Source organism: Spermophilus citellus (genome assembly GCF_964194105.1).
Source record: "Spermophilus citellus genome assembly, chromosome: 16".
Classification (NCBI taxonomy): Eukaryota; Metazoa; Chordata; class Mammalia; order Rodentia; family Sciuridae; genus Spermophilus; species Spermophilus citellus.
Genome location: NC_138196.1, coordinates 42,091,110 through 42,118,315, shown reverse-complemented (window position 1 = coordinate 42,118,315; position 27,206 = coordinate 42,091,110). Strand labels below are relative to the sequence as shown.

At 44.3% G+C, this 27,206-nt stretch overlaps 1 protein-coding gene across 2 annotated transcripts in view; it reads right to left on the bottom strand.

Moving 5' to 3' along the window:
* PRAG1 (PEAK1 related, kinase-activating pseudokinase 1) overlaps positions 1-26,994 on the bottom strand; it is a 56,863-nt gene extending 29,869 nt beyond the window's left edge. The window contains exons 1-3 of one of the 2 annotated variants that reach the window (XM_081268995.1): positions 26,708-26,994; positions 21,535-21,972; positions 17,600-19,434 (exon numbers count right to left, since the gene is read on the bottom strand). In XM_081268995.1, the coding sequence (XP_081125121.1) occupies positions 17,600-19,434; positions 21,535-21,864 (2,165 nt within the window). In that variant the 5' untranslated portion in view covers positions 21,865-21,972; positions 26,708-26,994. The remainder of the gene's footprint in view (positions 1-17,599; positions 19,435-21,534; positions 21,973-26,707) is intronic. The other variant, XM_081268994.1, reaches the window with a different exon arrangement.
* Positions 26,995-27,206: the final 212 nt, after the last annotated feature.

The window sequence follows — 27,206 nt, the reverse complement described above, 5'->3', positions numbered from 1 at the left end:
TCCTAAAATATGACTCTCACACAATGGCGGAGTCCTACTTAAAGTTCTTGTAAAGATACACTACTTTGGCCACTATTTTGGATCAACTTACAACTTCCTTGTGACAGAAAGACTCATCTCAGATTTTCTTTTTTGGTACCAGGGATTGAACTCAGGGGCACTCGACCACTGAGCCACATACATCCCCAGCCCTATTTTGTATTTTATTTGGAGACAGAGTCTCACTGAGTTGCTTAGTGGCTTGCTTTTTGCTGAGGCTGGCTTTGAAATTGTGATCCTCTTGTCTCAGCCTCCTGAGCCGCTCAGATTTTTTTTTTTTTTTTTGACAGTATCATTTTCAAAAATTCCTCCCCACAGTCTATACATTATAAAAACTGTCTATGCATTATAATATTTTTTTCTGATTTATTAAAAAAAAAAGACAAAGAAGCAGCAGCACCATTTTGGTTAATATACTACCACTTCTCACAAATCCTTTGTTCCAGTCAGGTTCATCCGATTGTCCCCAAAGCACCCAATATTCCTTCTCTCTTCCCTCTCCCCCTTCAAATTTTCCATCCTTGAGACCCAGCATTAGTTTCACTTACCGACAAATTCCTCCTAACCTATTTCAGTCTTCTCTGACAGGTCCCTCCCCTCTGTAACTCACACTGCACTGAATCACTTCACTGAGCATTTGGTTATAATCCTGGTTAAATTATTCTAATTGTTTTGTGCAAAACAGGCTTATGACCACACCAAAATTATAAACAGTCTGAGGAGCTGTGTTACAGTCAGAATGTGCTGGAACACAGAGTAATTATTAAATACTTCTTGATTAAGTTTATCTGCCTCTGTTTCAATACCCCAGTGGCATCTGGGAGAATAAATACTTTCTTTAAGAAAGAATTACACTTGCAAATGGCAGGAACAAGGAGCAACCGACAACATCAGGAATACTGATTCAACGAGCAACTGACAACATCAGGAATACGGATTCAACAGCGGAACCATTTTCATCTCTACAAAATACAAGTCTTAAAAAATACTTGGAATCTGAAAAAATCTTATTGTTTAAAGAAATTTCTTTTCAGAAGAAGGGGTGAAAAAGGCAAGTAACGAAACTGGAAAGGCTTTTATCATTTTTGTCTTTATGCCTCTTGATGAAGATGCTGAGAGAATTATTTTGCAAATGCCTAAGTGCCACCTGAAAGGATTCATGGGACTAGTCTGCTCTGGGGCCATGTTTCCCCCACTGAATTATTTGCATGTATAAAAATAGAAAATCTGTTTCATCTTTGGTCAGGTGACCCGTATGGTCCCCATGAGGCAAGCCTGTTAATTTGCATTTACAGTGAATGCCCCACCAATTCTGCTGGGGTTCCCAAGCTGTGGTTCAATTTTGCATTCAGTGGAAACATTTAAAAATGGAATTTAAAAAAAAATCAATGAAATAAAAACGGGATCGAAGTCATATATATATATTTTATACCAGGGATTAAACTCAGGGGCATTCAACTGAGCCACATCTCCAGCCCTATTTTGTATTTTATTTAGAGACAGTTTCTCATTGAGTTGCTTAGCACCTTGCTGTTGCTAAGGCTGGCTTTGAACTTGTGATCCTCCTGCCTCAGCCTCTCCAACCACTGGGATTACAGGCATGTGCTACCATGCCCAGCAGAGCCATAATTATTTTAAAAGACAGGGAAACTATGACACCATGAAATATATATTTGTCTTTACCCAGTTTCTTCGGCACACAGCTTCTGAAATCCTAAGAATCACCAAAGTGATAGTGTCTTTTTGTGTGCTAATGAGTTGATTGAGGGCTGAAATCCCCTCAGAAGCTTCCAAATGGGGGTCACAGGAACGACCAGTCAGGATTAGAGGGTTGGGACTACCACCTCCAGGGAAGGAGAGGAGCTCAAAGTTAACCTGATCATCAAGGGTGAAGTATTTAATACCTATTCATGAAGCCTCCAAAAAACCCAAAAGGACTGGGTTTGGAGAGTTTCTGAACACGTGGAGGTTCCTGGAGGGTGCTGCACCAGAAACATCATGGTCCCATGTGTCTTGTCCTATTCCCCTCTCCATCTGGGGTTCGTCACTATTCTCTGAAATATTGTTTATGATAAACCTGTAAATGAGTTAAGCATTTCCCCCAATTCTGTGAGCTGCTCCAACACATTAACTAAGCCCAAAGAGGGGGTTGTGGGAACCCGGATTTATAGCTTATCAATCAGAACTGGCACAACCTGGGCCTTGCAACTGGCCTCAGAAGTTGGGGGGAATGGCAGTTTTTGAGGCTGAGCCCTCGATCTGCAAGGTCCGATGCCATTTCCAGGCAAAGTGACAGAACAGAATCGAGTTAGAGGACACCTAGCTCATGTACTCTGCAGAATGAATTGCTTGCTCGGTGTGTGGGGTAAACCCCACACATATTTGGTCACAGAAGTCTTCTGTGTCATTTCAAAATAGAAAGAACAAATATAGCTAGAAAGGAGACAAAAGCAGAGGAAATGTAGACCAGACCTGTAAATCTAAAAGGCCTATGATCAGACTTACTCCCCAAACTTGTTTCTCCTCCAGCGCTGACATTCCCAAATTTATGAGATATTTACAAATCTTAGAGTTATTGTAAATTCACCCCAAATTGCCTCATTTTAATTAAAATGAACATGCATGTTAGCCTAATATTTTTAGGTTAGATGACATATTTTAAGAAACCTATAATACAGGCACATTCCAAACATTATCTAGATAGAGGAGACAATGCCAACCTAAGGTTCCTGAAGAGCACCAGACACTTGTGACCCATGATCAAAGAACCGAATTCACCAGACTGACATCTTCCCACATCACGTGCACCCCTCCAGTTTCCTTCAAAATAACAGCCAAGTCAGGTGGGCTATAATCCTAGGGTCTCTGGAGGCTGAGGCAGGAGGATTACAAGTTCAAAATCAGCCTAGGAAATTCAGGAAGATCCTGTCTCAAAATAAAAAGCGCTGGGGATGGGGTTCATGGTATAGCACTTGCCAGTGAGGCTCAAGGTTAAATTTCCAATACCAAAGGGTGAAAGGCAGGGAGCAGGAGACTCCCCAGAATGCTTCTCACTCTCAAGGTAGCCCAAATTCAGCTTTGAGAATTCCTGTCTTGTCTTCACCTTTCACTTTTTTTTTTTTTTTTTTTTTTTTTTGGTACCGGAATTGAACTCAGGAGCACTTAACCACTGAGTCACATCCCCAGTCCTATTTTGTATTTTATTTAGAGACAGGGTCTGGCTGAGTTGCTTACAGCCTTGCTTTTGCTGAGGCTGGCTTTGAACTCATGATCCTCCTGCCTCAGCCTCCTGATTTCACTTTCTAATGAAATTCTTTCTTTGTCAAAACCTGAAGCATCCTTCAATTCTTGTCAGTGATGTGTCAAGAGCTAGGCAGGCCCAGAACCAGGAAGATCTGAGTAGAGAGACTTTTTTGGACCCCCCTGAACCCTTTTACAATGACAGTTTGGTGAGTGAGAATAACAGAGAAATTGAATGTGCCTTTCCCTATATTTCTAGAGAAACATGCACACGTGTGTACACACACATATAGACACAACTTGTAGGTTACTAGTTGGTTTTAATCAGGAATCAAAACGTTTAAGTTGGTCAAATTTGCAGAAAAATACACTTTGACATTGAGAGCTATAAATATTTGTTAAAGACTGGCCATTCGTATCTCAGAAAACCAATCTTTTATTCATGGTCCCAGTCTGCATGGTTGTGTACTTTCCCAGAGAAGCTCTGGACTGTCTGCTGCAGGGATGGGGATGGCAAATGCCTGGAGCTTCCTAGGGCCGGCAGGTTTCAGTTGAGGCAAAAAAGAAAGAGAGGGCGAGGAATTGCATGGGCGCAAGTGCAGCTAAGGTGCAAAGAGGAGTGTGGAAGCCCGTCTCTTCCTCTGGAGACGGCCCACGATCTCCTTTGAATGTGCAATTCTTAGTTTACCCCCCTGAGAGAGTTCACATTCTTCCTTGAATGTCTATCTGCTTTCCTACATAAATCTGTGTCTCAAAAAAAGAAAGAAAGAAAGAAAGAAAGAAAGAAAGAAAGAAAGAAAGAAAGAAAGAAATAGAATTGAAGAACTCAGAAGCTGACCTGTTGCCCAACCCACTACACTTTTCATCTATATCATAATCACCTAAGAACAACATCTCTCCAATCTGGAGCATGGAAAAGTCGAGGAGGAAGTCTACACCTGTTCATGCGAGAGGGGCAGACGGGCAGAGGAGATGAAAAGAGGGTAACAAATGGAAACTAAAGACGGAACAACTGCAAAGCACAGAAGAATGTCTCCCGCCAGCTGCCTTGGCTACGGGTGGGCACCGTGTGGGCAGGGGCCCAGGAGCCTTTGGAGAGAAGAGCTATTCAAGCAACTGAGAACTTCTTAAATGGATTTCAGAGTCTCCTAGGAAGGCCACTGATGTGGTTAAAAGCATGAACATTAGGGCTCCCTGTTTATTGGCTGTGGAAGAAAGCGCTTAATCTCTCTGTGTTATAGCTTCCCATTTATAACATGAAGATAACAAGAATGCTTATCTCTTAGGAAGATTCAGTGAGTTAATATTTATAAACTGCTAAAAACTGCACTATGTGTGTGGAAAGTACTAGTCAAGCAGAAGGATGGATGGATGAATGGATAGATGGATGGATAAACAGAGAGACGACTTCAGTAGCCTACAGTAAATGAGTGATTCCTTTTGCTTCCTGGATGGAAGCGGAATTAGATAGTTGGGCTAGAGACTTCACCTTAAGACCTCTAATTTTTCTTTCTTTGGTACTAGGAATTGAACCCAGGGGCACTCAACCACTGAGCTACATCACCAGCCCCTTTTAAATATTTTATTATGAGACAGGCTCTTGCAAAGTTGCTTAAGGCCTCACTAAGTTGCTGAGACTGGCCTACTCAGTCCTCCTGCCTCAGCCTCCTGAGCCTCTGGGATTACAGGCATGCACCACCATGCCCAGTTATTGTAAATTCACCCAAAATTGCCTCATGTGTTATGGCATTTTAGGGAGCCTGAAGGAAGAAAGATAACCAAGAAGATGATTTAAGAAAATAAAATAAACAGAAAGAGTTGATGTATCCATCAACCAGACCTCATTTTGAATCCATGTGTTCACGAGCTTGACAGTTGAGTTTAGCCTCAGATTCAGAGGCCAACACAATCCTCAGCTCATCAGGTTGCTCAGCTCTGTCACCTGCTTCCATTATAGGAATGTCTAGAAAAGGAACAGTCCCTTAATTGTATTAACCTGCTTTCCCCATGCAAAAACAATCTTCCTTGAGTACCTCCAGCCTTGTAGGATTCCTTCTCCCTTCACCCCACCGAACTCGCCCGCCAGCATATACCTCTGCTGATTGACTAATCAAACCAGTAGTGAGCTCTTATGAACTTGAGAGTCACTGTGGTTCTTTTCCTGATCTATTCCTGTAAGAATTAATCCACCAAGATCACCTGTGCCTGATGGGAATCTTCATTTCTGGACTATTGGTTTTGGTAACGCTGCTTTCAAAATTCTTGGACCACCTGCCCCTTCTCTTGATTGCTAATAATTCAAGTCCACTTTGCTAGACTTGAAAGTCCAGCATGTGAGTCCAACTATTCGGGTTACTACCCTTCATTCCTATCCTGCTAGCTTGGGAGACTACTTGGAACAAAGTTGCTGGAATAAGCTACTTCCCCACTTCTCATGCTGGTTCAGCCTGTTGCCCAATTATGGATCAGACCTAGGAGGAAACCTAGGAGGTTCAACACCATCTTACCTCAATAGTTCCATTTCCCTGTTTCCAGCATTTGCTGAAATCACCCCACTCTGGGTAACCGCCCAAAACCTGCCACTCTTGCACCTTGTCAAGCAAGCCCAGTATTTCTCTATAAAGGTGCACAGCCATGCAGGCTAATTCATTTGTCCTACCTCTCTAAGCTCCCAGGAAATGCTGTACTTAACCCAAAGAAGCTGTTCCAACCTTTCATCACTTTTATTCATTTTCTTAATTGCCATACTCATCTCCCTCAAGTAAAAGTAAGTCCTCTTTCAATCTCTCCATGAGTCATGGTCTCTTTTCCTGTTTGTGCTTCTGTCAAGGGCAGAGATAACCATAAGTCTCATTTAATGATACATTTTCACGTTGCTCTGTATTTTAGTTTACCTTTCATCCCATCTCTAGTCTAATTCCCTACTTCCTCAAATTCCTCATTTCTACTTTTTGGTATTTGGTTTATATTTTGGATTTATTTATTTTTAAAGATACAGTGTTAAAGAAGATGCAAATAAATGGAAAGGCATACCATTCGCATGGACCGGAAGACTTAATATTGTTAAGATGCCAACACTACCCAAAGTGATTTATAGATTCAATGAAGTCCATATCAAAATCCCAGGGGAATTTTTTTATAAAAAGAAATTTTATCCTACGATTCATATGGAATCCCAAAGAACCACAAACAGTCAAAACAATCCTGATGGAGAAGAACAGTTATATGTCTCACACTGCCCGATTTGAAAACTTGTCACAAAGCTAATCACACAATGTGACACTGGCATAAAGATGGGCATATGGACCAGTAGAAAAGACAGGAAAGCTCAGCAGTCAACCTTTCATATGCGGTCAGATCATTTTCAACAAAGGTGCAAAGACCATTCTTTTGGTGCTGAGAAAACTGGGTACCCACATGCAAAAGAATGAAGTTGGACCCTTACCTAATATCACATACGGAAATTAGACCAAAATGGATCAAAGATCTAAATGGAAGACTTACAACTATAACTTGTCAGAATAAAACAAAGAAAAACATCATGATACTGGATGTGGCCATGGTATCTAGGGTATTGTACCAAAAGCACAAATAACAAAAGAAAAATAGATAAATAGGGCAGAATGAAAATTAAAATCTTTTGTGCATCAATGGACATAATCAACAGAGTGAAAGGCAACCCATGGAATGGGAGTTTATATTTACAAATTCTACTATCAGATAAGGGGTTAATATACAGACTATCTAAAGAACTTCTACAACTCAACAACAATGACAATAAAATAACAATGAGGAACCAAAAAATGGGCAAAGAACTTAAAATAGACATTTCTCTATAAGAAACCGTCGATAAGCAAATGAAAAGATTCTTGACATCACTAACTATTAAGGAAATGCAAATCAAAACCATGACGAGATTCTCCCTCAGAACCATTAGGATGGCCAACTATCAAAAAAACTAAAAACGGTAAGTGTTGGAGAGGAGGTAGAGAAACTGGATCCCCTGTGCACCATGGTGCAGCAGCTATGGATAAGAGCAAGGCAGAGCCTCAAACAATGAAAAATAAAGTTACAAAATGATCCATCAATTTTACTCTTAGGCAAAGTCTTGAAGAGACCTTTGTACATCCATGTTCATAGCAGCATTATTCACAACAGCCAAAAAAGTGGAAGCAACTCACATGCTCACTGAAAGATGAATGGGCAAGCAAACCCAAGGAAGGAAATTCTGAAACATGCTACAACATGGATGAAAGGTAAAAGTATTAGGTACAATGAAACAGCCATTTACAAAAAGATACATACTATATAACTGCACTTATGTGAGGTATCCAGAATAATGAAATTCACACAGGAAATTGGTGGTTGTCTACAACCAGGAGAAAAAAAACAGGGAGTTGTATAGAGTTGTAGTTGTTTTTTTTTTTTTTTCTCCCACTGGAGATGAAATCCAGGGCCTTGTGCATGAAGGCAAGCATTCTACCAACTGAGCTATAGCCCCAGCCCTAGAGTTGTAGTTTTGCAAGATGAAAAGAACTCTGGAGATTTGCTGTACAACATGAACGTACAGTCAGCCCTCCCTATCCATGGGTCTGAATCTGCAGATTCAAACAACCATAAATAGAAAACATTTGAAAACAGAAATTGCATCTGTACTGAATATCTGTGTAGACACTTTTTCTTGTCTTTACTCCTTAAATGATCCAGCATAACAACTATTTACATAGCATTTACATTTTATTAGGTATTAAAGTTATCTGGAGATGACTCAAAATATCTGAAAGGATGTGTATAGGTTACACACTAATAACGTGTCATTTTATGCATGGGATTTGAGTTCCATGGATTTTGGTACCCTTGGTTTGTTCTGGAATCAATCCCCTGTGGAATCAATGCCCTGGGAATACTACTAAGCTGCACTTAAAAATTATTAAATCCAGGCATAGTGGCACATACTTATAATTCCTGCTACTTGGAATGCTAGTGCAGGAGAATTACAAATTCAAGGCCAGCTTCAGCAAATTAGTGAGATCCTGTCTCAAAAAATTTAAAAAACTGAAAAAAAAAAAAAAAAAAAAAAAAGGACCCAGGATCTAACTTAGTGGTAGAGTACTTGCTTAGAATTTGTGAGCCCCTGGGTATAATCCTCAGTACTGGAAAAAAATAGTTAAGATAGTAAATTTTTATATTATATGCAATTTACTATAGCTTTTTAAAAAATTGTGTAGAATATCAACAAAGTAGCTTTCCTTTAAAGAGATAAAGTGGTAGGCTGGGGATGTGGCTCAGTGATAGGGTGCTTGCCTAGCATGGGTGAGGCCCTGGGTTTAATCCCCAGAAGAAAAAAAAAAAAATACAGTGCTACTGTGTGTTTAATTTATATTAAATACACTCTGCGAGGATCCTCCATCTTCTATTTCTTTATTTCACTCAATACCAGTTTAAGGTCCATCCATGTTTTTGTGCATACTTTTGGTTCACTGCTTCTGACTTCTACTAAGCAATTCATTTCATACTCATGACACTTTATTTATCTGTTTCTCTAGAGATGATACCTGGGTTTGCTCTAACTCCTTGCTACTATAAACACTGTTGTCATCTTTCCTGTAGCTGCCTCCTTGTGGACCTCTGTGTGGGTGTCTCTGAGGCACATACTCGGGAATGAGGACTGTGGGGACATGGCTCTTTCTCATACTTAATTTTCCTGAGAACTATCCTATTATCCTCTGGAACGACTGGCCCAGCCTCCACCCTCACCAGCAGGGCACGCTCAGCTATTTTCCTTGATCTTTGCCCAAATTGGTATCATATGACTGTAATTTTCATCAATCTGACATAACACTTCCTATTCCTTAATGTCACATCTCTGCTTATTGATGAGGTTAAGTAGCTCTTAGTCTTTGGTTCACTCTGTCTCTCGCCCACTTTGCTCTTGGTTTTTTTTAGATTTCTCTAGTTGATTTATAAGAACCCTTAAATAGTCTGTATATTAATCCCTTTCAGGTTTTTATATACCTTTTTCAATCTCTCATCTCTTATCTGCCTATGGCACTTCCAATCCACAGAAATCTTTAATTGGATGAGTTCAAATCCATTAATCATGTTATGGTTTTAGGACCTTAAAACTCCTGTGCACTAGAGTTTTGGTTTTATCTTACACATTTGGGTCATTAGACTAGCTGCAGTCCACCTTCACATATGATATAAAGCGGAGTTTCAATGTGGTTTTGTGTTTGTTTTTTTACATACAGTAAACCAGTGTGCTAAGATCATCTAATGAGTCATCTGTACTTTACCCACCTGTGAATGGTAAGGGCTCACCTATACCCAGTGAGGCCCTGGGTTTCAATTCAATATTTACTGAATCAATGAATGTCAAGATTTAAAAAAAAAAAAAAAAGTCTCAGACCCTGACCTGCAGGGTCTGGCCCACTTGGGATGCAAGGCTCTCAGATCTTTCTTTATGGTTTGTAGGAAAAATGGAGAAGCACTGAGGAGGATAAGCTGTGGGGTCAAAGGTCTGAATTTAGCATTCACTAATAGACAATTTCTCTATTTCAAGTTTTAGAGAGGACACAAATAGGGAAAAGACATTATGCGAGGTGTGAAGGAGGGTTACCAAGTAAATATGACACATCAGCAAATATCTGTCCTGGTTTTCTTCTATTATCTCCTAGGAACATGTCTGTTCCCAATTGAGAATCTCTAAAAGAAAGATGGTCTAGAGGCTGGGGATGTAGCTCAGTGGTACAGCACTTGCCTAACATACATGCACAAGACCCTGGGTTCAGTACCTAGCACTGGAAAAAAAAAAAAAAAAAAAAAAAAAAAAGATCTACCTTATTAACAGTCAAGAAGTGTTAGAAAACTCTGTGTACTATGTATTATGAAAACAATAGTTTTGTTCTATTTCCCCAATTGATAATACCTAATTTTCATGCTTAAACAAGCCTTCTAGAGGATTCTGACACACCTTCTGCATCTACCATCTCCTGAATTCACCCTTAATTTTGGACAAAGGAAATCAGAGGGACAAGCCAAAGAGGAAAGGCTAAGTGACCAGTCATTGCTCAACAATTAAGGACTGAAAAAGTAAATTTAAGTCTGTAAAGGAAAACAATACTTTAAATAATGGGTAATACACTTAAGGGTAGTTGTGTTTATTTCAATACTGAGTTCTCAAAAGGTTAAAATTCATAGAGCAGTTATAATGATAATTTACCTGAGAGGAAACAAAACATTTTGGCATCTTGTCTGAAATGTGAGGCTGTGATCAAAGAGGATGACATCTTCTGCCAAATACTGAGCTTAGGGCCACGGGGCTAGACAGACCACAGACCCCATCCACAAAGTAAGGGAATTCTTGAATTCTTAATAGAACACAGAGAATGGTGATTGACTATCAGATGTTTCGAATTTTAAATGGTAAATTTTAGATTTTAAGACTGGATTGCAAGTAGCTGGCACCTGTGCCTGTACCCCTCCCTCTGCATGACCTGCAGACAGTACCAATTGATGGTGGCAAACTTTGCTGTGGGTGGGTTCCCACAGGGAGCTGCAGAGCACTCTTCCAACTGATCAGGATTGGCATAGAGGATGCAACCCAACTGCCTCCACGGTTCAAGATTACACAGTCACAAAATCTTATTTTTCTTTTGATCAGTACATATGAAGAATCATATTAAATGATGCAAATTCCAGACTTTCCTTCCCTTTTCTTAGTGATCTACAAGTGCATGTCAGAAAAATTTTTATAGCACATGTTTAAATGGGTATGAAATGGGTAAAAAACCAAATTACCGGGGAGTCAAGGAGATCATTTGATAGTGACAGATACTAAAATTAACTCAACAGCAAAATATCTGAGTAAAAGGGAAGTTTTTTTTTTTTTTAAGGTAGTTTTCAACCTGAAAGTTCCCCTTATCACTGAACAAAGAAGAATTGTTTCTATTAGTCTGCCTGACAGAGAAGCACAGAGAATAAGCCATCCAGGGTACTGGACACAAGCTAATCAAGGCAAGGAATTTTCCAAAGTTTTATGGGAACAGCACAAACACTCATAACACCCAGCATCTTTAGGAATCTGCCCAAAAGTCAATAGAAGAAATAATGAGCAATTTAAACATAGAGAATGAAGACTTTATCTTCAAGGAGCACCTGGCCTATTTTATAGATCTTCCAACTCTGAAACGTATTAGCTGCAGAAAAGGGCACAAATGATTCTTTATAGTTGATTAATCAACCCTGATAGAAGAAGTACAAATTTAATCAAAACAACAATCCAACAACAAAACATTCCTTGGGCCACTAGTAGAGAATATTTTTCACCAATCAGTGACCTTTGTGCCCAAAAAAGTAGGCCAGCCGTTCTAGAAACAAAGTCCCTCTGTCTGCATGATAGACAGAGGAGGCGCAATCATATAGTCCAAGTTTGTGTTTTCCAACCCCCCCTCAGAGACTATGAAAAAAATCTGTTCTCAGAGAAGCAAAACCACACCCTAGAATTACTCGGTAACTTACTGGGTGGAAAAAAAAAAGTTCTTAGATGATTGCTCCCTGAAAGAACATTCTTGTGACAGAGAGGGCTGGCTCTACACACCTGCTCAGCTTTTTTAAAAAGGGGGGGTGGGGCAGTGTAATAAAACCCACTTGCAAAAGTGAAATGTATAATCATTAGAGAGTAATTAATCCATGAAAGTATGTATTGTGCCCATGTGATGTTTGCCCACCTTGAAGCATGAACAATTATTAACCTCAACTTCTTTAACTTATGGTGACAATGTTTTATTGAGCATGGACAGCCAAGAATTATAAACCATATCCAGTGAAAAATCAAATCAAGAAATATTTCATCTATAGTGCCCAGTGGACTTTAAAATTCAATTCTGCATTGAACACCTGTTGGGTGTCAATTTCTGTGAAAGGTACTTTATAGAGAAGTCTAGGAAGAGCTGTGGCCCCTGCACACCCAGAAGTTTACAGTTTCTTCAAGAGAAGCAAACATGGACCCATTTTAACGCAACAGAAGACATGCTGTGTTCCATGCAAAAACAGGCATGAACACAGTGTCGAGGCAAGCAGGATGGATCCTTCAGATTCAAAGCCCCACTGGGCTGTTTCTCTCAACAAGTCTTAAGCAACCTATTATGTGCCAAGCCTGAAGTCAGATGCTTTTCTGTAAAATGAAATAAACAGGGCATGGTCTCTGCCTACAACTGTCCCATTTAAAACACATTTCTTGAGCATCTACTCTATGTCAGGAACCAGTCTAGACCTCCCAGAATGGCTAAGCATGCTCTTTATCGTCAAGGAGCACCTGGCCTATTTTATAGAGAAAGAATCCAGATCCTCTGAGAACAGAACTCATCAAAGAAAATCAAAGCAGGAGCCAGCCTTTGGCAGTTGTGCTGCACATCTGCTGATTTAATTCATATCAATTCAACCCTCAGAATCCTTAGGACAGAACCCCAGTAACTGGCGTTTTAAACGCCTTGCACAGAGCCCAAGAAAAAGCAGGCAATTGGTAGATATTTGATGAATTAAAGAATCTCTAATTCCTTGTCTTAGACAAGGATGTATGCTCAAAATTAGAATGTCTTACGAGTTTATATAAATTACTGTCAAGTCAGTGATTTTTTTTTCTTAAATATTACAGAGCAGGAAGATGGGAATCAATTTCAATGCGTATGGCACATGGACTGTCCCCCATGCTTCCAGGTTCTATCTACAAACTCATAGGAGAGGCTAACTTTTGATTTGCCTCTGGCCTCGCACAGGGTATGAACTTGCACTGTTGATACACGGCTTTGTTTCCTTCGCCAATCTCTGTGTGCAACTGGCGAGGGACAGGAGGGAGGGGGCAATTTCTCCCACTGGAGTATGCCCAGGATTCATTTCTCTCTGACCAATTCTAGCCTATTTATTATTTAAATTTGGTCAAGAAGCCTAAACATAGTTAAAGAAGATTATCTAAATACAGAGCTTTCTTATATAAACTGTGATTTTCAAATGCCACACAGATAAGCTCAAGAAGCACTGAAACTATTGGATTTCCTAGTAAACGGGTACCACCCCCTGAAACTCACTTCAGTACAGAGAGCCTTCAGAACAAAGCACCTGGAGCTTTAATCAGATTGGATATGGAGTTTGGAGACAAATAGCCACCTCACTCACTCTATTGTCATTCTCCGGCCTCATGCTGAGTGACCAGGTTACAAGAGAGACCACACAACAAAGTCATTTTGGTTCCTTGGGTTGGCAAAGCGTCCACTTCTGTGAACAGAAAAGAGCTCTATTTATGACACTGTGTCTACCTGTCTGCCAAGAAGCAATGCAGGAGCAACTGTAAGAGGGAGAAAAAGCCCAAGGACATACCCACCCTCTACTCCCCAGCATCCTTGAGAGGAAGGGGAGAACTGACCAGGCAGTGAGTTAAAATTAAAACGGTCCTGAGTGATCATTTTAAAACAAACACATCTCTCACTTTCTTGGAGGAAACTATTGATTAGTCTTATCTACTTGGGACCAGACTATTTGGGAACTAAAACTATATAAACCTGTCTCATATCTGATTCACCTATCATCCTCAATTTCACCTCCATGCTCAGGTCCATCATCCTAATTTGGGGTGAAACACGTATCTGCATTAACTAGATGACTCTCCTTTAACTGACTTGTTGAAGTCATAAGTCATTTCAAACTAGGTTTGCATCTGCAAAGAAACAAAGGGCAGAAAGAAATGTCATTATTTTGCATCTTAATTGTTTCCCTAGGTACTGCAGCTCATTAAATTGCCTTAAGTCTTGAAGGTGATGTTTCACAGGCCATGCCTCTTGCCTGCAGTATTTCAACTCTTAACCAACAGTACTTGTCAATCCTTACCTTATAACCTGCAGAATGACCCAGAGATTGGTGTGGCCCATCATTCTAAGTACAGTGTTCGGGTATAGGAGGTTGCCTTAGCAGCAGAGGGTCAGGAAAGGCCCAAACTGTTCCTTCCCTGCTCAGAAAGAGGGTGCACCCTAAACACATCCAGAGCAAGACCCTTCAGTACATTAAATGTGCCTGGAGGATCTTGGTTCTGCAGAACATTACAGCAAGAGGTTTCTCAGGAATGCAAATGGGAGCTTACAGAAGACAGTATCTCAAAGATAGATAGGCTACTACTATCAAACATTCGAAACAGGACCATAGGAAAACCAAGTCATTCTTGACATCTATTTCCCCCGCCCAGTTTGGAGGGGGATGATAGACAACCTAGAAATTCATTCTCTGTTCTTCATGGTGGCCCAAGAAAGCAGACAAATCTGTCCATCTCTCCACACCATGTAAGTGGAAAGTAACATAGCCCTGCATGAAGTAATTCTTTTTCTAGAGTTCAGAGCGCATAAAGCATACATATATCTAATCATTAGATACAGAAAGCATTTAACAGATGGGTCCATGCAAGAAATCAGCTTAACTTCCCACGTTGCTTGAAGATGTTCCATAACTTCCATTTTGGAAAATAGACATCAGCCTGCCATAATTACTGGTGCACACTGGTGTTGGTACTGAATCAGCTATGGGCTGAATTCTCACTAACACTCTTGATTTGCCTACACCTCAATCCGCTAGGTTTGAAGGCTTTAGACTTCATGGTACCCTCTCTCCCCAGAGGAATTCCAGATTTAAAAGTCAGCTTATGGTCCCAAGCCTTCCCTCTTATCTCTTCACAGGGGAGACATGAAGATTCAAAGGATTATGTCAGCAATGCTTGAAAAATGAAAATGCTTCTCAAATGGACTAGTTTGGCTTATTTTAAATAATACAAGATGCTCTTTTCTTTTTTTTCTGTGTTTCCTTAAGTTAATTTTACTTCCCACATTTTTCTCCCAAAGTAAGAACTTTTTTAATCTTTTTGTTTTGTTCTTTAAGAGCTGGAACCTCTGAGATTCCTACCTGATTTGAGCTAAATTTACTCCAAGGGTTTTATCAAAACATATTGGACTGAAAAACTCTGATCTCAATCCAGATGCTAATTAAAACCCTTCCTGAGTCATGCTGCTATGGTTACTTGGATTTCTCCAAGCACTGTGATTCTCAAGTGAGAAAGTTTTAGTTATTTCCCCAGGCTCAGGTGGCATTTCCGGGACCGGACCAGGCTGGTTTCTATTATAGGGTATGGGTGGTGGCTGCCACACTTAACAGCTCTGGGTGGCTTCTGACTACATTACAACTTACCTCCCCCATTAGATTCTGTTGTTCGACTTATTTCAATAATAGGATGTTATGAAAGTCTTATCATCATCCCATTTTAGAAAAAGAGGAACCCGAAAACTCAAATCACAGTAAACAGCTGGTGCAAGGCCACTCAATAAAAGAGATGGAGTATAAACTTGGTTTTCTGACACTGACAGTGGTACTTTCCACCAACCTACCAGAAACAGAGGCACACAAATACAAGGGGCTGATGCTCCTATGCCTGACGATGTGTACTGTATGTTTAGGAGCACAGACCTGGGGCTGGACTGCTAGGTATGGTTGTGGCCTTGGACAGGTTACTTCAGCTCTCTATATCTGTCTTGTCACCTAGGGATTGGGGATGGTAATCCTTCCCCTTTAGGGCTGAAGTGAGTTATCATGTCTACCTGAATCTGTACCTGGCCCTTAGGAAGTATTATATAGATGGGAGTTCATTTTTGGCTGGTGAATTGTTCATTCATTCAGGGAGTTAAAATTGTAGCCAAAGAGTCTGCAATCACTTGAATATCTGAAAGGTGTCTATTCTGCATGGTAGGCAGCCTATGCATTACCAGAACAAAGGGATGATGGTCATGAGAACAAGCCCACGTTAGATCACATCACATCCTGAGAGCCTTGACGTTCAAAGTCAAGTGTCACAGCTGCTTCTCTCTGTGGTCAATTCCCTTGTTTCTGACATCAACCTAGGGCACATCCACTGAAACAGAATACTGGCAATAACAGGACTAGAGAAATCTGTCTTTTTTTAAAAAAACAGCAGGTTTCTTTTTTCCCCTGATAAAATCAGTTTTGCTTTCACTGAGGGATTTTTTCCCCCCTCACAATTTAAATCCCATGCACAGCTCAATACCTTTAAAAAGGCATTTATTTTTCTGGAGCCTTTGAAAGGTACTTTAAACTAGCAGGACAGCAGCGAGGCTGTGCGAAAAGCTGTGAGATTCAACGTGCTAACATGAAACTACATTTTTTTTTTCCTTTAAAAACCACATCTGAGGACTGGGGGTGTAGCTCAGTGGTAGAGCGCTTGTCTAGCATGTACAAAGCCCTGGGTTCAATCCCCAGGACTGAAAAAATGAAATAAAAAAATAAACATCTGAGAGTTACTAACCAAGTGCAAAGCTTCCTCTTTTCTAATTTTAGCCCCAGTACCTAATCACCATGCGGGTAATAGTTTATTAAGCACACACTTGGCTTTGCCTGTTTTGCTTTCTTTAGCCCTCTTTTGCATGCTTATACAAATAAAAAGCTTCAGAGTTCCTTAAAAAAAATCCTGCAGAAGACACTTATAAAAGAACAAAAACCCAGGCCCAGCAACTTGGGAGGCTGAGGCAGGAGGATAGCAAGTTTGAGGCTAGCTTCAGCAAGCCCCTGTCTGAAAATTTTTAAAAAGGCAAAAAAAGGCTGAGATAAAGCAACCTTGGGTTCAGTTCCTAGTACCAGAGAGAGAGAGAGAGAGAGAGAGAGAGGTGGAACAAAAGAGTACCAGGTATAAAAATATGGATACCATAAGGGTGACAGCCTGGCAGGGTTTCTCACCCCCCCAACACCATTTTTACTTTTTGTGATGCTGAGGATGGAACCCAGAGTCCCCCTCAAGCATGCATTCCACCCTGAGCTACACCTCTAGCTTTAAAAGATTCATTCTTTAAAATTAGATTCGTTCCTTAGATGTTTATTGATTTATTCATGATTTATTCATTTACACGCGTGCTGAGAATCGAACCCAGTGCCTCACCCGCTAGGCAAGTGCTCTACCACTAAGCCACAACCCCAGCTCCTTAAAGATTCATTGCAAATAGCCAAACCCTGCAGGGCTCTGCTTGTAAGTTTGTTTGCAAAGCTCCAGCACAAACAATAATTCTTTTTCTCTGAAGGCTGCACTGGGCCTCTTCAAAATTTACATAAAGGCACAATGGCCTCTGGGCAGACACTGCTGCCCAGAGGGGAGGCCTGGAGGTTGGGCCTAAAGGCCTTCCAGCAAGGCAGCAAAGGTCAAGCTTTCTGGAGGCCCTGGACCTGCCAGCAGGTACTTTTCCTTAAGAGCCAAGTTGTTTTCCCACAGGACACTGTTACTCACCTGGACTTGGGAGGTGGGGGAGGAGGTGAGAATGCCTCCATCCTGCTTCTGTCCTTGGGAAACTCAAAGGCAAAAGAAGCCGATTTGCTCATCCCAGTCCCAGCTTTGCTATTCTGTCCAGAGGAGCCATCCATGCTGTGGAGACGGTGCCAGGTAGAGGAATTTGAATGGTCCATGATGCCATTTTCTGTCTCTCTTCCCCAGCTTTGACTCAACAATTCCTGCTCCACTTCCTCCTCTTCCTCTATCCGGCACTGACGACTCCAGGCACCAGTCTGGAACCTGGGCCGCCTCTGGTCCCAGGCTGAAGAGGTGGCGGGTGGAGGACATCTGGCAGGCTCATTGCTGACGATGCCATTGATCCGACAGGAAGAAGTGGGGTCAGTAGGGCCTTTGGATGAAGGCTGGGGTCCAATGCCACTGCCACTGGAGCCCCCCTCACTGGGGTCAGCCAGTGGGGAAGAAGACGGTGATGCACCAGGGCTACTCTTAGACAGCTTGGGGGGGATGGCAGGCCTTGCTTTGGGTGTGCTGTCAGTCGCATCATGAGGATGGCTCTCACTGGAGCTCGGTCCCTGCCCATCTGAGGTCTGCTCTTCACCAGCCTCTGAGTTCTGGCTCACAGGCCCACGTGGCCACTGCACCCCCACTGCTGAGTCAGGGCTACTCAGGTAGATGGTGCGATGGTCCTCTTCTGGGTGGGCCGCCATAACTGTAATGGTAGCTGACACCTGGGGAGTCCTGTCTGAGCCTTCCCTGTCCTGACTCCAGCCAGACACTGTTTTCTGAGTCCAGACATCACCTGCCCATACCTGGCCCTGGCCCTGGCCTTGGCCCTGAGTAGCTGCTGCCTGTTCTGCCTTGGCCTGTGGCCTGGAAGGCACCGGCACTGGTTTCTTCCTCTTGGTGCTCTCGGCATAGATGGGCTCTGGCTGTACAGCCTCCCTGGGGTGGGGTGGGGCCTGGGGCTCTCCAGCCAGCCCTGGGCATCTGCTAGAGGTCACCAAGTGGCCGCCGGAGTCCTGTTGCTTCCCAGGCTCTGGTTCCTTCACCAGGGAGCAGTAATCGCTCTCAAGGTGGGCAGCGAAGGGGCTGCTGGCGCCACTGTTGGTGCTGCCGCAGGACAGGCCATCGGAAGAACTGGCGGCGTCTGAAGCCAGGGACAGCTTCTTGGGCCCCAGGTGGGGCCTGTTGGCTGTGGGGCCCTGGCCACAGCACTCACTGGGGAAGCTCAGCACCCGCTTCTCCTCCTCCTTAGGCCCAGCACAAGTTCCCTGCTCCCAGCAGGTGGGCGAGCAGGTCCCTGCGCCAGGTGTGCCCCGGGAGCCCTCAGCACGAGCAGCATCCTTGGCCACAGGGCTCCCGGGGCAACAGTCCACAATGGAGCAGTATTCTCCGCCTTCACTGTCCCCAGAGGGCGAGCACCTTTGATCGCTGTCATCTTCGGAGGGCAGGGACTCCCGCAGGGGCTGAGGAGAGGGGCAGGGCCTAGGGCTCTTGGGACAGCCAGATGTCATTCCGGCAAACGCTGCCAGTTTCTGGCGGAAGCTCTCCTGAGCCGTGGGCAGCTCTTGGTAGGGAAAGGAGGGTTTCTCTTCCCGTCCAGGCTTCTCGTCGGAGAAGCTCCCAGGGTGGATGGCGATGTTCCTTTCCCCGCGGGCCTCCAGGTTGTGCAGGCCCACCATGGCGTAGGCAGGGGGACAGCGAGGGCCACCATCCGCGCAGGCAGGGGGAGCCGCAGGCTTCTGTATGCCGCGGAAGCTGCCCAGGTAAACTATGGGCATGTTTTCCTGCTTTGGGAGGGGGAGCTTGCCCGGGGCTCGTCTCCAGAGTGCCTACACAGACCAAGGTGAAAAGACTTAGATTAGAGAGAAAAAGTGACAGCCAAGTGCCATGACATTGTCAACTGCCTTCTATAGTGCAGTGCGAGCACGTGGGAGCAGGGACCCCGGGGCACACCCCCCTTCTGATCTCCCCATGCTTAGGAGCATTGCTGGGGCACCCACTGAGCCCAGCTTCCCTCCCAGGGTCTGTAATGCTTTTGGCTTAAGTCTGTGAGATAGGGAAAAAAAAAAAAAAAAACCCACAAACCCTCAAAGAGAACATTTTGCCTTTGTCACAAGTGTTGGGTGAAATAGGTCTCTTACAGGCTTGGAAAATAGAGGGTTTGGTTTTAAGTTTTTGCTTTCTGTTCTTTGGCTTTTTGATAACCCTGTCACTGTGCATTCCAGAAGAAACAGAAGTCATATGATTTTTAAACACCTGGGGTGTGTGGCCGGGCAGGGCAGGAAGTGAGGGATCACTCTTAGCTGGGTCCAGGCTTCTTCTCTCCTAGCTGGGTTCTGCCTCAGGCAAAGCTAAAAAGCTGCTCTTTTTCCCAGTTAACAATGGTTACCTCAGCCAGAGCTGCCTAAGTAACTGGACCAGTTGGGCTATGAAAGAGAGATGTGGACTAGCCATTCCCATCCCTGTTCCCTTTTCCTTCCCTTCTAAAGTCCCTATCACCACCCCTTTTAGAAACAGTTTCAAAGTAGGGCCTGCATTTGGCTCCTTTCCCAAAGGATTCAGAACTCAGAGAGTCCCTGGCTTATGTAGGTGAAGGTTGAAGGTGTAGGGAGTGGCCTGGCGAATGGGTGTAACCAGTTTAGGGAAAATGGAACAGCCCCGTGAGGGACATGGAACTCATAGCAACCACAGGAAATGCCTCTCTTCAATTAAGCCTCCTCCGATTTAAAATTGACCTTTGTTTTCACATAAAGCTCACACACCCTTCCTGATCCACTCACCACATTGGCTGAGAAAAACTAGAACATGCAAAGAGGTCAACATGGAGCAAGCAGTTCTTAGGAATGTCTTAGACATAAAGCCTCCAAGATGTGTCCCAAGTCAGCAAATTCCAGCAGCCCTGGTCTACGTGTCATCTCAATTATTATTCCTTTCTAAGGGTTATCTGTGAGATGAGCAGAAAGGTCTAACCTTTAGGGATGTAACTGTTTCAATAGATTCTAGATCAAAACTGTTTTTTAAATCCAAGCTTCAAAATTATAAGCTGAATGTAGTGGTGGTATATGCCTGTAAGTCCAGCAGCCTGGAAGGCTGAGGGCCTAAACAACTTAATAAAACTCTGTCTCTAAATAAATAAATAAATAAATAAGGGTTGGGGATGAGGCTTAGTAAGTATTTAAGCACCCCTGAATTCAATACCTGGTACAAAAAAAAAAAAAAAAGAGGGCAGGGATTATGAACCCTCCCTGAGTATTAGAAGATAATAAATAATTAGTGTTAATATTTTAAGTGTGGTATAATGGCATTGTTTTTTTTATAAAAACTTTTATATTTTAACATTACTAAAATGATATGCAATTGGTGCATAAGGTCAGAGATGAAACAAGATTGGTCATGAGCTGATGGATTTTGAAGCTTATGTTGATGAGTGTTGTGTGCATGAGATTCATTATGTAATGACTGCTAATTGTATATACATTTAAAATTGTCAGTTGAATTTTTTATTTTTATTTTTTGGTATGGGGGATTGAACCCAGGGGTGCTTTAACACTAAGCCACATCCCCAGCCCTTTTTTTAAATTTTGTATTTTGAAACAGGGTTTCACTAAGTTGCTTAGGGCCTTGCTAAATCATCAGTTGAAATTTTTAAAAGAGGTTTTTCATTTTTGGTCTGCCCTGAGACAAGTCTCCGTATCACAGGAGGAAATCTGAGGGACTGGAGACAGTAATTAGCCTAAAGGGACAGATACAAAGGAGGGTGGCAATCGCCAAATAGCAGCAGTCAGGGCAAAGCAATCTCTGGGCAAGCCAACGGGCAGCCATCCTACCGGATTCTTGCTCCAACAGCCCTCCCTGGCTGCCAGCCAGTCACCAAGTGTTAGAAAAGAAGCAGCCCCTATTAAAATACCACAGGGGTTAGTCAGCCTCACCTGCTGGACGTCAGCACTCAGGTTGGCCTCTGTCCACACATCGGAAGTCTCTGAGCTCATCATGGTGGGTTTCACAGCAATCGTGGGCTTGGAGTAGGGGGAGCTGTTCACACCTTCATCTTCCAGGCGGCAATTCTCAGGCCTGGGAGGCAGGCGTGGTGGAGGGGGCAGGCTGCCTGCTCTGGGCTGGGGACAGCCAGCTGCCAGCTGGTGGTCGCTCCGTAGGCAGAAGCAATTCTTGCAGGACCCGGGCTTCCAGATATGCTCCACAAAGTCACTGCACGCAGACATTTTGGGGCTCTCAGGGTTCAGTCGGATGGTCTGGAGCATCGTGGGCCAGTAGTGTGCTGGTTCATCTTGTGCCCAGCCCTCTGGCGTAGTCTTATGGAAGACAGAGGTAGGTCCTGGAGCAGTCTCCTGGAAAGGCAGATCACTGGCCTGATTAGAAGACGGGTGTATTAGCTATTAGAGTCTAATTATCTGATTAGGGAAGAGAACAGAGGACACAGTGGGGTAAGGAGGAGCAACAAGGTAAAGATGAGTATTCCATTTATTCTGGGGCCCTCACGCTCTTGTCACAATGTTCTTGGACGCTCTCTAGTGGAGTGACCTTATCAGGAGCTGCAAAAACTAGACTGCAAAATAAAAGACATTTCAGGTCCTTAAAACACTGAGTACTTGAGGGTGTGGGACATTTATAAGAGGGAATCATGGAGTTTGAGAAGGGAAGCCTGTAACTCCTTGATATATTCCTTAAAATACTGCAGAGGGACTCCAGAGCATAAGGCGCTGCCCCCAAGAAAGAAGAACCTCAAAGTAGTACAACAAATAAAAACAATGGCTTCCAGATGATAGCTCACAATTTTTTTCCAGATTTTCTAATATTTTATTACATTGACTTTCTTTGCTTTATCTTTTCACATACACATACTTTTCCCCCTGAACCATTTAATAATTTGCACATCTAACCACACAATTCACAACCAGAAAGTAATATTGATTCAATACCTTTACGTAGTTTTAAGATGTTGATTATCCTAGTAATGTCTCTTATAGCAATTTAAGGGCAGATAGGTGGCCTCCAGGCCCCAAGCCAGGATTACATGTTTCATTTAGATAACTCACAATTTTTGATCAAGAACTCTATTAAAATAAAAGCAGGGCCAGGCACGATGGCACACGCCTATAATCCCAGCGGCTCCAGAGGCTGAGGCAGGAGGATCTTGAGTTCAAAGCCAGACTCAGCAAAAAGTGAGGTGCTAAGCAACTCAGTGAGACCCTGTCTCTAAATCTAATTCAAAAATAGGGCTGGGGATGTGGCTCAGTGACCAAGTTCAATCCCTGGCACCACCCTCCAGCCAAAAAAAAAATAGAAGAAGGGCTGAAATGGGCATTTTCATCCGTATGCCGGACAGGTGGAGGTGGGAATGGTTGAGGAAGAGGTGTGGTGCTGGTCCATCCTCCAGGGGCACCTTGTCAGGAGATTTGACATCTGGGAATTCTGGCCCCTCCTCTTCCTTGGGTTCAACCCTGCCTGAGCTGAGTGAGGTCATCAAAGCTGGGCACTGCAAGCCAAGGAGGAAGACAGAAGAGAGAGAAATGCATGGTCATCACAGTCCTGGCCTGAAAGTCAACTGGACAGAATATAAGAGAAGCAATTATTAGATAGTATTTTCCCTATCGTAGCTCAGGGGTGAAGATCAGCTTCTTGAAAGAGTTCAGTTCTTCTGAGAGTAAAGCTGGAAGCCCATTTTGCACCATGCCCCCTGTAAATTCACCCCCTGAGGAGATCAAAGGGCTGCAAACATTAGCCAATTAATCTGAATAACATCCCATGGCAGCTGTGACCCCATTCTACAGGTGGGCAAACTTCAGCAAGGACAAAATCTGACACTCGTCCAAGGACACGGGTTTTTGGTGCTTCTGGCAAGAGAAGGCAACTTGGCTGGCAGTCCTTCACCTCACCTCATGGTTCCAGATACTGAGGAAATACCGAGGAGCTTGCTGCTCCCTGTTACTCATTCCTGTTCTTCCTTGAGTCCTGGAGGTGAACAGATTCTCACTGCTCAGAGAGGGTTTCACCTGAGGTTTCATTCCACTTTGCTCCGTGAGAATCTGCTTGAGGTTGATGTTCTCTAAACAATCAACAGGACTAACCAGGTGGAATGTGCCAGGAGCTCCAAAGAAAATTCCAGAGCCTTTGTGGGAAGCGCCCTCTTTCTTGTCTCCCACACTCACAGACGGAGGTGCTTATACTCAAGGAGTGCTGAAGCTAAATGGAACACTTTTTCCTCCGAAGCTAACAATGAAGCCAACTCCATCTTTAAGCTAAAGGAACAGCCAGAAGAACAGACTGTCAGTGGCCACCTAGAGCCTTTGATCCTTTTCTTTAATGATTGCTATTTCAATTCTTCTTCTCCAACTACACCCAAGTAGTAGGTTCATTCCCTGCCAAGTTCTCTAGGACAAGTCATGGGCTTCAACAAGCAGAGGAGGCATAGCCCAGGGCTTCTCTTTCCCTTACAGCATCAGAGATGCAGGCTAGCTGGAAAGTGGAGGGAGTGTTTTGGTCTTCAGGGGAGGGGAGTGGGTTCTTCCTGGGAAGCTGATGAGCCAAGGCTGACTAGACCTTCCCAGTCACGGAAGACACTGCCAGGCTCACATCTATTACAGGCAGAGGCTCCCACGCCCCCTCTGTGGGATGGAGGAAGAGAGCTTGGAAACCAGCTCTGTGTGGGCTCATCAGCTTCCTGCCAGCTCTTGGTCAAGCTGGGCTATCTGAGGAGGTTGGCATCTAACCACTTCCTCAGCAGTTACCACAGATTCACAAAGAAGCCGTTTTGCAAGGCCACATCTCATTTCCTCCTCAGCAGGAACCCAAATTTGTGATGGGGAGGTTGCTTGGTGCCAGATGCCCCACTTTCTAAGCCCCCCACTCACCCTCCTTTATAGCCATCGGCCTGCAATAGCCCTGGGAGTTAGGTAGGCCTGGGATTACTATCCTGCAGGTTTCCTTGAGGCCTCCCTCCTAGTTTATGATGTTGTCTTTGCTCTCAGCGTCAACTCTGAAATTCTCTGCAGGTCAGTTTCAACTTTCACCACACAACTTCCCAGAGACACAGAGGTGTTTAAAGGGGCCAGTTGCCCAGGTGCACACCTGCAATCATAGTCCAAGGCCAGGCTCACTGACTTAGCAAGATCCTGTCTCGAAATATAGAACAAAAAGGGCTGAAGGTGTAACTCAGTGGTAAAGCACCCCTGAGTTTAATCTCCAGGATGGAGGGTGGAGTGGAGGGGTATTTAAAGGGGACACCATTAAATAAGGGGACAAAATGAAGCTCTGGATTTGCCATCATCACTAACTATATCCTATTAAAACTGGTTTCTCAGTCAAAGCAAACAGAATTTACCACCATATCTGTTGGGCCAGAAAGGGCCCTTTTCATGTTGCACTTCTTTGCCTGGAAGTACCTCCTATTTGTTTTAAGTAAAAAATGGTGAAGCATGCAGCAAGTGGCGCTCACCATGCAGGAGTGAGCTGACACACCTCACAGGTGCCAGCTCCTCAGCCTGGGAATGGCACCTTCTCAGCCCACATTCCTTACCTCTGAGGGGTGGCGCCCCCAGAATTATGCAAATTCCCCCATTGTAGTGGGAGGCAGCAGTGTAAGATTAGAAAAAGATTTCAACATTCTTTCTGATCTAAGCCATAACAAAATAGCTTCATCTCTGCAAAATTCTGTGCTAGATTTGTGGCTACAATTTACAAGACCAAAGCTGTCAGATACACTCCCACCCCATTTCTTGAAGAATCTGAAGAAAATGGGTGGCCAGATCCATAAAATTAAATATCTTGGCTCAAAGTACCCCTCATATTTACAGCAAGTTACTTACACCTTACTCTAAAGTGACAGACTTCCGGAAAACTCTAACCAAAAAAAACTATATATCTATATATTGCAATTAAATTAATGCAACATCTGAAAAAGGAAATACATGTGGATTTCAACACACTCTTGCTGGCGAGGGTTAACCAGGCAGAAGAGAGAAAGTGGCAATCGTAACTACCCCCCCAACCAACACACACAGAGGATAAGTTGTTATATTCACACAACTTTCTCTTTTCTTTTTTCTTTCTCCAATGCTGTGTAATCTAATCTCGGCAGGAGGAATGTGTTTCTGCACCCACTACAGTCTAAACTGATAAGAAGGACACCTGAGTTCCACAGGACCCCAAGATAGCAAACTGCAGAATTCCCTAGGGTTTCCCGTTACATTTCCTTTTCAGAAAAGGAAGAGAAAGCGTTGTTAATGATAGTTCAGCCCAGTGATCAATAAAGCCTTTCAAACCCGACTCAGGGCTAAATGCATTGCAAAACTCCTGGCCCCTAGACCTTTGGGCTTTGCTACCGGCTCTGCAAACCATGTGCTGGCTGAGCTTCACCTGGGAGAAATACACACAGTGAGCCAGTGGCCGCTGCTTGCTGCGAATACTCAGGCAGCTCCATTCCCATTCACAAGACATAAAGTAGAGAGGTTCTATTTTCCGTGTGTGTGTGTGTGTGTGTGTGTGTGTGTGTGTGTGTGTGTTTCGCCTGTTAGGGAGGGGGCAGCACAAGCAAAGGTTAAGAACCTGCTCACTGCATTTAGGGAGCTCAGCTCGGGCTTGGAAAAAGGTATCACCCAGTTGCTTCTCAAGGCCCGCTGCTGCAAAAGAGGTAACTACCCTAACTCCCAAATCGTCCTAGGGAACTGTTGCGAGCAGCCCGGGCGATCTCTCCTTCTCCGTTCCTTTGACAATGCTCGCGGTGGAAAGCGTTTCAGTCTCCCATCGCACACAGCAGCCAGACCAGTACAACCCTAAGAACAGTCGGTTCCCGGCTCCCGGAACTCGAAGGAAAGTTTCCCCCTTTAAAGAGCGCGATACTCGAATGAATCGAAAACCACTCCGCTCGGCGCCTCCACCTCCAGCACAACCCCGGGTGCACGCGGTTCAGTCGCTCCACTCGCCGGGATCCGCCGCCTGTCACCCAGGGCGACACCGACAGGGGATTCCCTGCGCGGCGACCGCAGCGCTCTTGCAACCCACCACCACCACCACCACCACCACCCGGTGAGGCCACGTTTGCCAGACAAAAAGAGCCCGAATTTGCAAAAAGCCGCATGGACTCACCTCGGGGCTGCGCTCCTCTGGCCTCGCCGTCGGTGGCCTCGCCGTCCGCCGCCCGACTGGGCGCCCCGGAGCATTGTTTGGAGAGTGTCTGCGCGCGGTGCGTGCCCGGCGGCGGGCGGGTGGCCTCTGCCTGGGCCCGGCGGCCGGGTGGCAGCTGTGAGCGCGGCTCCGCCCCCTCCGCCTCCGGTTACGCCGCCCTCCGCGGCTCGCGCCGCACCTCCGCAGTCCCCGCCGCCTCTCCGCGTCCCCCCAGCCCAGCGAGCCCGCCCCAGCAGCTACAGCTCTCCAGCCCCCCGATCCTTCCAAACTCCACGCGCCGCCCCTCCCTCCCGCTCCCTGCCCACCAGCTTGCCACAGCGAAGCTCCACCCCGACTCCCGGCGCCAGCTGACCCCCGCCCCCCCCACCCCCCAGCTAACCCCCTCTGGCCACCCCCTCCTCAGCCATGACTCTGCTTAGTTCTGCAGGGGCAAGCAAGCTTCCGTGTTTGAAGGCTTTCT